Source organism: Nelumbo lutea, chromosome 4, assembly GCF_056320005.1.
Source record: "Nelumbo lutea isolate HS-2025 chromosome 4, American lotus-T2T, whole genome shotgun sequence".
Taxonomy (NCBI): domain Eukaryota; kingdom Viridiplantae; phylum Streptophyta; class Magnoliopsida; order Proteales; family Nelumbonaceae; genus Nelumbo; species Nelumbo lutea.
The window spans coordinates 17,390,188-17,401,462 of record NC_142687.1 but is presented as its reverse complement, the minus strand read 5'-3'; the positions used below and the strand labels follow the sequence as shown (position 1 = coordinate 17,401,462).

The 11,275-nt window shown below is 39.7% G+C and overlaps 1 protein-coding gene across 1 annotated transcript; it reads right to left on the bottom strand.

Annotated features, from left to right (window-relative positions):
* Positions 1-6,690: 6,690 nt before the first annotated feature.
* On the bottom strand, positions 6,691-8,341 carry GASA6 (Gibberellin-regulated family protein). Its single transcript, XM_088982945.1, has 4 exons — positions 8,049-8,341; positions 7,794-7,829; positions 7,597-7,630; positions 6,691-7,039 (listed from the first exon to the last, which is right to left on the bottom strand). The coding sequence occupies exons 1-4, from the start codon at positions 8,112-8,114 to the stop codon at positions 6,858-6,860; spliced, it is 318 nt and encodes a 105-aa protein (XP_088839071.1). The 5' UTR covers positions 8,115-8,341; the 3' UTR covers positions 6,691-6,857.
* Positions 8,342-11,275: the final 2,934 nt, after the last annotated feature.

The following is an 11,275-nucleotide window of genomic DNA, read 5'->3' as shown; positions in this document are numbered from 1 at the left end:
AAAACGTTAAAGAGATGATTTTTTTTCAAAATACCTATTTTATCCTTTTATAAATTAATGTGCATCTACTTTTGTATTTTACCCAAAAAAAATGCGGGGGTTTCTTTTCTTTTTCTTCTCTACACTCGGACCACTCCCTCCCTCTCCCTCTCTCTCTACTCTACGTCTACGGTCTGCCTATGTCGAAAGAAGCAAAAGTCCATCAACATTCATCAGCGCCCATCCTCGGTCAGATCTAGCCATCCATTCTCTTGAAGCACCGAATTTGGGCCCCTTCCTCTTCGCTTTTGCCCTGCACTCTCCCTGCAGCACTAGCACCACTGCTCAACCAACCTCCTCCGGCGGAGCCATCTTTGTAACCATCTCTACAATTTCTCCCGTCTCTGTGCCGATCTCATTACCATCTCGTTACATCTCTGTCGCCAATCCTTCTAGCTTCGCCACTGTCTTCACCATCTCTGCAACTGCTCCTGCTCTGCCGTCGATCCTTCTAGCTCTGCCACTGTCTTCATCCACCATCTTTGTAACTATTCCCGCCTCTAACGCCGATCTCGTTACCATCTCTGCTGCCGATCCTTCTAACTCCGCGACTGTTGGGGAAGATGGGGTCACTGTAACTTAAGAGGAGAAGCTCTGAAGCGTGTCTGAAGACACTGTCTTTAGAACGTTATTTGCCCCCACTCAGTTTTACTGAGTTTGCTGTTGGGTTACAAGCAAATTCGTTCCTAGGATACAACAGAGCTTTGGGCGAGAATCTGCAACCAGCAAAGTTGAAGAGTCTCCAAAGAAACCTTCTGTGAGACTGTAACAGACCGGACTGAGAGGGAGAGAGAGATAGTGAATTTCGAAATTGTGTGTTTTGGAGTCTGATTCATGCTCCTTAAATAATTTGTGAAGAGGTATGAGGAAAATGTAGGTGCTGGTTTAGAGAAGGCACATTGAACAGTCACAATTTCAACCATTGTGACTGTTTAAAAAGTTGTTAACAGTTGGTGACTGTTAACTTTGAATTGTGCCTCTTGATCACACCTGATCGAATTGTGACCATTGATCTCATCAATGGTGATCAACGGTCATCAACGTACCAAAACCAGAGCCGCCCATCGCAAGCCACGCGAAGTGCGAGCAAAGTGCGCCTCTAAAGCGCCTCATTGCGCCACACACGCGTGCGCGCGTGTTGCGCGGTATCGAATCCCCATACTCTCCTCTACTAATTCTAAGGAGTGTAAATCAGCTCCTATTGAAATATTGAAAACAAAACTTATAATTTTCCAATGTGGGACAAGTTCAAAACTGGGTTTTTGTAAGAGAAAAACTGATTTTTTCAAACAAGTGTACAGGTGCAATTTCTCATGTAATTGACCAATCAAACCCATTGGATTTAATCTCTTATGAGGTTAAAATCCAACAATCCCCCACACTGATTGATCAGTTACATAGTTCTCTCTCAATCCAAACTACTATGACACAGTTATGCATACAAAAGGTGTTTATCAATTTAAACATCTTGTTAGTATAGTTATCTCAGAGCCTTGTCAAAGTTATTGGTGGTAAGACCTTTAACCAAACCCTGCAAAAGTTTTAAATTTTGCTCTGCACTGTTATGACCATGTGCTTCTTTCCTAGTTTCATGAACAATCCCGAGAGCAAACCCAAACCCTCATTAGAAGCGGCACCACTTCTATGTTCACATAGGTGAAGTTCCACTATGTGCTCCGTTACTTGACACATTTCAGAACTTCATTAAGAGTTTATCTCAACCTTTCATCATAACGGACAACACTGTTTATGTTGTGATGGGAAATTTCTCAATGTCAGTGCTAACAGTCACATTGCTGTAACTTGTTGTTACTCATTAAACCCAATACTGATGGATTTTCAGTTCAGGTTGAGTTACCATTACAGGTGACTAAGTAAAGGGTTTTAATTCCATCTCTTTGGTTGTCATTCTTACCAATTCTCTGGCTAAACCTTGGTAAGAGGATCAACCAAGTTTTTACTTGACCTCACATAGGTTATAGTGATGACTCCATCTTGAATCAGTTGCCTAACAAATTCATGTCTCAGACTTATATGTCTGGACTTACCATTGTAAGTACCACTGTAGGCCCTTGACAGAGTTGCCTCACTATCACAGTAAATGGAAATTGGAGGCATAGGACTAGGCCAAAGTTTTATATCCAATAATAAATTCCTAATCCATTTAGCCTCTTTTCCAACAGCTGCTAAGGCTATGAATTCACAGAAAGAATTAAACTCATTTTTAAAGTATTCAACACCCCTATCACTTCTAAGGATTTTAATTTTCTTTTATAGTTGATTTTCAACTTCAGTCTTATATAGTTTAAACATGTCAAAGGTTTCATCCTTAGTTCTCATAAGGTAGACATAGGTGTATCTAGAAAAGTCATCTATAAATGTTATGAAGTATCTCTTGTCTCCTCTATTTAATACACCATTGAGTTCACAGATGTCAGAATGGATTAGTTCTAGAAGTTGAGAATTTCTCTCAACACTAGGGAAATGTTTATTAGCCATTTTAGATTTTACACATATTTCACATTTTCCAGTTGATTCATTATTGTAAGCAATTATACATAGTTTGCTCATGTTCTTTATGGATTTAAAATTCAAGTGTGCTAATCTATCATGCTATAAAGAGAAAGAATCAACAATATAAGCATAAACTTTTCCTTCATTAATACTTAATTTGAACATACCATTACAATCATATCCATTTCCAACAAACATCCCATTCTTGGATATGATTAGTTTGTCGGATTCAAAGACAACTTTGAATCCCCTCTTACAAACAAGATTTACTGAGACCAAGTTCTTTCTAATATCAGGAACATGGAGAACATTCAGGAGAGTTAGTGTCTTTCCGGAGGTGAAGTTCAACTCTACGTTGCCTCTTCTAGCAACTTTGGCACATGTTTGGTTTCCCATTTGTACCTCCTAGTCATCAGTCACTTCTTCATATGTCTTGAATAAGGACTTGTCCTTACAAACATGGACTGTGGCGCCTGAACCAAACCACCATCCAGAAGACGATTCTGCCATGTTGATTTCAGTAATCATGGCCACGAGATTGTCTTCTACCATGTTTGCAGACTTGGTTCCGCCTTTCCGATATCGGCAGACTCGTGCATAATGCCCATTCTTTCCACAAACATAGCAGGATCCTTTCTTATTGTTGCTCTTTTTGAAGTTTTCATCCTTCTTCTTTACTTGTAATGCAGGGTTAGTCTTCTTCGATCCGTTTTTCACAAAATTTACCTTAGAGTTTAGCATACCGGTCAGGGTCTTATCCCTACTGTCTCTAATTCGAGACTTTTCTTCAATACGAAGGTGTTGCTGAATTTGCTCCAAGGTAAGTTCTTCAGCCTTGTGCAGAAGCTTCTTCCTGTAATCCTTCCAAGAGGGTGGAAGTTTGGCAATGATTGCTCCCACTTGGAAAGATTCAGGAAGGATGATGTTAAGGGATCGAATTTTATTGACCATCACCTGTAGTTCATGAACTTGCTCCAGTATAGGTTTATGGTCGTTCATGGTGAAGTCAAAGTATTCTGCAATAATATACTTATTTGTACCTGCTTGTTGCACATTGTATTTGAATTCCAGGGCTTTCCAGATTTCTTTTGGAGATGCAAGTTCCTTGTAGAAGTTGTAGAGCCGGTCTGATAAGGCATTCGGTATGTGTCCTCGGCACAGAAGTGAGTCATCTTCCCGTTTTGCTCTTTCCTTCTTTAGTTTCTCAAAGTCTTTGTCAGTGAGTTCAGGAAGTGATTGCAGATTCGGGTCCAACAGATAGTATAGCTTCAGTGTGGTAAGAAAGAAGATCATCTTGTCTTGCCATCGGCTGAAATTTGCTCTATCGAACTAGTCTAGTCGAACAAGATCTTGGTTCATCATTTTGATCGAAGTCATGCTTGCTTCCGCCTCCATTGCAGACTAACGTTCTAAAATTGTTTGGGAAGATTGGGCCATTGTAACTTAGGAGGAGAAGCTCTGAAGCGCGTCTGAAGACACTGTCTTTAGAACGTTATTTGCCCCCACTCAGTTTTACTGAGTTTGCTGTTGGGTTACTAGCAAATTCGTTCCCAGGATATAACAGAGCTTTGGGCGAGAATCTGCAACCAGCAAAGTTGAAGAGTCTCCAAAGAAACATTCTGTGAGATTGTAGCAGACCGGACAGAGAGAGAGAGAGATAGTGAATTTCGAAATTGTGTGTTTTGGAGTCTGATTCATGCTCCTTAAATAATTTGTGAAAAGGTATGAGGAAAATGTAGGTGTTGGTTTAGAGAAGGTACCTTGAACAGTCACAATTTCAACCATTGTGACTGTTTAAAAAGTTGTTAACAATTGGTGACTGTTAATTTTGAATTGTGCCTCTTGATCACACCCGATCGAATTGTGACCGTTGATCTCATCAATGGTGATCAACGGTCATCAACGTACCAAAACCAAAGCCGCCCATCACAAGCCACGCGAAGTGCGAGCAAAGTGCGCCTCTAAAGCGCCTCATTGCACCACACACACGCGCGCACATGCACGGTATCGAATCCCCATACTCTCCTCTACTAATACTAAGGAGTGTAAATCAGCTCCTATTGAAATATTGAAAACAAAACTTATAATTTTCCAATGTGGGACAAGTTCAAAACTGGGTTTTTGTAAGAGAAAAACTGATTTTTTCAAACAAGTGTACAGATGCAATTTCTCATGTAATTGACCAATCAAACCCATTGGAATTAATCTCTTATGAGATTAAAATCCAACAATTGTCTCCACCACCTCTGCAACTGCTCTGCCTCCACGACCACGTTGACATTGCATTCTGCCACGCATAATTCTATTCTAACAGAACTTTTGTTGTAGGCTTGGCATCTGCCGGATCTTTCAGAAATCCTACCACCCAACTCATTACCGACAGCGGGTAGATGAGGTCTCGGCTTCCATCAGTCGACAGATTCGGCACAAGAGAACGTTCAGGTGAAGAACTGAAAGCCAAACACTTTTAAAGCTGGCACAAGAGAACGTTCAAACAGAGAACCAAGGAGTACAGATCCGCTGAAGCTCTTCATCATCTCCATCTCCGAAAAACAAAATAGAGAGAGAACAGATAAAGAGAAACCCAGTGAGGGAGGAAACTCTGGTTTGACGAGAAGGGTCTGCAAAGGTTTTAAAGAGGCCGTGAGAACCTACAGATTTTTCAAGCGAATTATGGAGTGCACCGCTATTCTGCCACTGGGTGTCGTCGTAAGGAAGAAGATCTGCGACAGTGCTATTTTAGTAAAAACAGATACACATTAATCTTTAAAAAGATAAAATAGATATTTTGAAAAAATGATAATCTCTTGAACGTTTTTTGTGTTGATCGTTGATGGGAGGAAGATATTTGTTGATTTTTAAAAAAATAAAGAGGAAGTTTTTGCTAAAATGAGAATATAGAGGAGGTTTTTATAATTATTAAAAAATTTAGGGGATGTTTTTATATTTTATCATATTTTTATGACTAAAATGATCATTTTATCTTATTTACATAAAAAAAAATGAATAAATACGAATAAATACATTCACCCAGGTGAATAACTTCCCAAAATAACAAGGGCTTATTATTAGCCGAGGTCGGATCAACTGCCAACGGAGTAAGTTCAACGTCCTATCCAAACGATCTCACCACACATCTGAGATACTGATACATGGCCAGTTACGGTGGATCTGAGTCTCATTGTGAGATATACGGTGTCAGATCTCGTTGGCATTGTATTGGTAGACAGTATTTTATTGGAATGAGATCCCAATTTCACTTCCCCTAACTTCAAGATTTTTAACCCCATTATCATCCCTCGGAAAAATTTATAGAATATTCCTTTAAACGTTTCTATTTTCGAGAACCCCAATCTTCCCTTAATTCCCTTATTTATGATTATGAAAGAACCATTGAGCCCGTTTTGAGTCATTGACAGCATCTTGAGCCATTAACATGCACGGCGGTATCAACCCTTGTTTTAGGAAATGAAGAAAAAGAGAAAAAATAAAAAGCAATCGGACAAAAAGTGGTAGGTAACGGACTCGGAAATGCTGAAATGTGGAAGTTATGCTGCAGGATTTAATAATGATTCGCAAGGTCACGCCCCCTTTAAATTTCTAAATCGGTACCTTGCAAACCCCAAAGTATGAAAGAGTACATTCAGTCGAAGCTAAGAGTGTTTTCAAGTTGATTTTTGTCCATCAGCGGCTGATTCAGAATTTCAGATTATACATCTCTTCAATTGCAATTTGCAAGTGACCATCTAATCCCCGGTCCAACCTGTGATGTTCTATATAGGAAATAAACAGAAAAAATACAGAAATAGGCACCGATCTTATCGCATTGGGATTTACAATTTATCCAAGGGGGTAGACTACAAAGAGTATAGAGGCTTTCATACCTTTATGTATTTTTTTAAGGCCTTATCTTTATGTATGAGTATGCAAAATGTAAATAAGCGAAATATATAAAAAAATATTTGATTTAAGATTGCTAGGAGTAGTAAATTCCTTTCCCCTTTTCGCTCATTTGAGAAGTAGTAAATATTTGTTTTTGGTTTGCCGCTCTCATTTGAGAAATACAACATGAAAACCCAAAGGAACAGAACGTAGTAAAAATACAGTAACTAGAAAAAAAAAGCAAGCCCCAAAGCAAATAATAAGAGGACAATGCCTCATCTTCTGCATCACTAGCTACTATTATAAGATACTAATTAGCATACAGAGTAGAAGAGGAAATAGGCAGTGAAGGCATGTATGCCCCCCACTCTCACTCTCAGTCAAACTCTGAGAGTATAGAATGAAGCTCTAAAAGTACAAGATTAAGGGCACTTGGGTCCTCCACGCTTGGTCTTCCAGTTGTTGTAGCAAGGGCACACACCTTTGTTGCCATAGAAACCCGGAGGCACGCACAGGCATTTTCTGCAGCACTTCTGACAGAAGAACATGCATGGCTTATGGTACTGGGTCTTGCTGCATCTTCTCGTGCATTGCGAAGGGCATTCTGGTCATCACACAAATCCAACACAAAATGATTAATCATCGGAGATGAAGTGGGCCTTGGGCTGTTTTGGAACCTGCCATGCTATCAATCACATCTCATAATGAACAATGACATCTTAGTATTTTTTACTTTGACCCAAAGATATGTATAAAGTCCCCCAAACCAATGTTTTTACACTCGTTATAAAGTCTCCCAAACCCAGTGCAAACAGCGAAAGTGAAGTGATCTCCGGATCTCCCCCCTTCTCAGCTGCATCACATCGGTCAAACTAGTTTGACTGATTGCGTCTCCATTCTCCAGGCAACATGCCGCATTTTGTGCATCAGTTTGCGGAAGCGAAGTGCGCCAAACACATGCTTGTTGGCTCCACCCGCCATCGCCCCACCCCCACCCCCCATAATAACATACGAATATCTCATTGTGCATTGTTCTCCCTTCGCTTTTTTGTTTTTGTTTTTAAAGATTTTTTTTCGAAACATATGTATCAAAAGTGTTTTTTCTTTAACAAAAACTTCAAAGAAGATGAACTTCAGAAGGTTGAGGAGTGGACTACTTACGATAGGACTTCAGACTTCCCGGTCCATATCGGTTCTGGAAACACACAAAACATTAATGCTGTTTGTTTAGTCTAACAATTCAACTTCATCAAAGCAATTAACCTCTGATAAAGAAACTAACTATAGAAAACCATGATAACTTTGAAAGGGAACGTGAAAAGGGAAAAATATAGAAAAAAGGGTAAAATGGCTTATACACTATCCAAGTGGTACTCTGCTTCTTTGGCCAAAACCTGCATCAAACCAAAAGGCAGAAAAATGGAGATGAAGATCTATTTACGAATCTTTTCTGATAAATGATAATGAGCTTTAACGAGCTAATGTATACAGTGCATGATGTTGGATGGAGATAACGGGGCAAGACCAAGGATATTGGCACCTTGTAACAAGTTCATCAAGTTATTATATTGAGGGAGAGAGAGAGAGAGTACATTGAAAACAAAAACACTCACCATTGTTGCTTCAATCATGGAAATGGCAAAGAGTGCAAGGAGCATCAGAGCCACAACCTTAGCCATAGCCGTTTTGCCACCAAATGACCAAATAAGCAGAGCAGACAGAAAAAAAGCCCCTTTCCACTTATTAAAGGAGAAGGACGATCGATGATGGAGAAGGGAAGAGGAAGGAAGAAAAAGCAAGGGAAGGGGGCTTGAGTTCAGGGTTCCTGGCTACCTGAGTAATAAATAGATGTGTTTGGGCCTCCCTTGGGCAGTGGGCTAGCGCCTAGCGGGATGGATATCATATTGAGAGATGAGAATAAACGGTTGATTTAAACTGTCTGGCATTCATGATGAGGCTATCCAAGCCCAAAGTCAGGGCATAAAATACGGGCATAGGCTGGCCCAATCTTTTTTTTTTTTTTTTTGGGAATTGGTGGATGAGGAGGCCAAGTTAGTCCAATGATGACATGTGCACTGCAGTCAACGTTTGTGCAATAGCCGGTCCCAATGTACTCGAGTATGTCATATGTAGGGGCCAATCTTGATCTCACCTACCCGGTAGAGGGTAGAGCAATGTCACAAAAATCACAATGGGTGTGGGCCAAACATCCAAATTGCAATTATGGTTGGTCTGGCCGGCCTGGATTCGGGTTGTTTCAACGGATCGATGCTAGAGCTAGGAAGCGAGGCACTTAAGTGGGACCGATTGTGACGGGCACCGGCCGGGCGCGCCAGGCTTAACTGCCGCACTTGATAATGGGTACAGCAATTAATAAAATACGGAGAGACAAAAGGAAAGCAGCAGATGGTGAGTGTGTTTGTGCGCGCGCGCGCGCGTTTCATGTCATCCGCAAGAGGCTGAGGTTGAAACGAATACATAGAAACGAACTTGGCATATATCTTGTTCCGTGTAGAGAGTAGAGTGCCAACTGCCAAAGCCAAATGGCAAGGGAAGGATGAAAGGGGAGTTCACTTTCGCTCATTCAAGACGGACGAAAGCATCCGTCCCAAGATTTTTATTGGGCCAGTTGGATCTATTAATCCACGTCATAGTTGCTTGTCCCAACGTTTAAATGAGAAACTATAACGGCGTCAGATTTAATTTGAACATTCCAACTATTTTCAACTTTTACGGCTTGCATCTAAGTTTTTTTTTTTTCTAAAATCAAAAAGCAAAGAGAAGAAGGAAACCGACCTTACTCCTCCTAATCACCATAGCAAAGCACATGAAAAGCACAACCATTTTCGTAATACGAACTGGTTTCTGTTACGCCAACATCTCCTTTGTCTCACCATTGCATAGAACAAGAAAGGAAGCACAACCATTTCCGTAATACGAACTGGTTAGCTTTTATTTTTTATTTTTGTTTTATTTTTCTATTGTCTATTTTTTCATTGTGATTTCTGTTACGCCAATAACTCTGTCTCACCATTCTGAAAACTATGTAATATCAAGCTAAAAAAAAAAGATGAAATATAGTTTCAGTTCTAATTCGTTAACAACTCCCCACATGTGAAAGAAACACATTAACTTAAGGTTAACAAGCCAAATATTACTCTTGTCTTTTTCTTTATATATTGGTGAGATACAAACAAATAGTTTCATGCATTAAAAACAAAGTTGTTTTCTATAAGTTATAGATGAAGTTATCGGCAGACGAATAATTCATTGTTAAAGATTAATCCTAGTCATTGATGAGTTTATCGGCAGAACAAAGAAGATTTTTTGTTTAAAGGCTTAAAGCTAATTTGTTCTAATAATAGAAACGAAGGGGTTATTGGCGGAAATGATAAGATTTATTGGCGTAACAGAAACCAGAATGAATAAAAAAAAAATAGACAATAAAAATTAAAAGCCAACCGGTTCGTATTATGAAAATGATTGTGCTTTTCATGTGCTCTGCAATGGTGATGGGGAGGAGTAAGTTTGGCGTCCCTCTTCTCTTTGCTTTTTGTTTTTTGGAAAAGAACTCAAACCCAATCGTTTCTCGTTTAAACGCATTGGGACAAGCAATTCTGACGTGGATTAATAGATCCAGCTGGCCCAATAAAAATCCTGGGACGGATGCTTTCGTCCGTCGTTGAATGAGCGAAAGTGAAGTAATGAAAGGGAGAATTAAATGAGGAAAGATGCCATATTCCCAATTCCCATATATATATGGGCTGTTTTGATTTTGGCCTTTTGGCATGCATGTGCAGATCTGTCCCTAGGTATAAGCACACTTTATACTGAACAATACTTTATACATGTGATGTGAGGCGAGATTGTCTCACCTCACAGACCGCGCTTCCGCGCTCCCCATGAACAGAAATTTTCAAGCATAGACATGTTTTCGATGCACGGCTAAACGTGCTGCAAGTTCAATGTGAAGCGCGCGCTCTGTGACTGTGACTGTGAGAGCAGATCCCAACTCATGTGAGCTGCTTCTTCAATTCCCCTGCAGCGACAAAAGTGAGTGCGATATATTGCGTCGGTCCTTAGTTCATGTTCATCATCTAAAATCTAAACAACTACCATTTATCCCTCCTTAACTTCTTCTCCCCACTACGAGTTAAGTCGTTAAACCCAAACAAACATCAACGCTTCAAGTTGGTTGTTGAAGTTGCAGGGAGAGAGAGAGTTATTGATGATGGCGGCCTATCCTAGCCACAACTTTTTTTTTTTTAAATGTAAATATGCATTGAAAAATATGTTTTCTGTCTTTTGTAAATGCATAATTGTATTCTTGTCAAACACTGGCGCAACTGAATCACAATACATATTTACCCCAACCAGGGCTTACACTCCATTTGCATCGTTCCAAATAGAGCCTAATGGGAGTATTCACATTTTCAGTTGGGTACCGTCTAAAGAGACTCATATCTGCAAATTTCTTAAATTACTCTTATGGTTTAGGTAATTGATTAATTCACCCTCACCATTAATTTTCCTTGTCAAAAGATGCAAAATCTTAAATTACTCTTATGGTTTACAACAAACCCCTTAAGTTTTCTGATAATTGTCTAAAACCTCCTTTGTCATTAACTTTCCTTTGCATTCCATTCACATGTGATATTTCGTGAGTAATATATTTTTTAAAATGCCTAAAATACCCTTCTCTTGTCATCTTCTCAAGACCTTTTTTTTTTTTAATCCCAATTTCTTTAAGAGCTCGAGGTACAAATTTCTCAACTGTAGCACCGCCACCGATGCAACCCCGGTGAATATCTTGCCTTCTGAAGCTCAACGGTGTAACACC

Excerpts from the sequence above, each read along its gene's own strand:
- GASA6 (XM_088982945.1), bottom strand. The coding sequence starts at position 8,114 with ATGGCTAAGGTTGTGGCTCTGATGCTCCTTGCACTCTTTGCCATTTCC. Across the intron at positions 7,830-8,048 it reads CCATGATTGAAGCAACAATG|GTTTTGGCCAAAGAAGCAGA; the intron begins GTGAGTGTTTTT and ends GGTTTGATGCAG. Across the intron at positions 7,631-7,793 it reads CAGAGTACCACTTGGATAGT|AACCGATATGGACCGGGAAG; the intron begins GTATAAGCCATT and ends GTGTGTTTCCAG.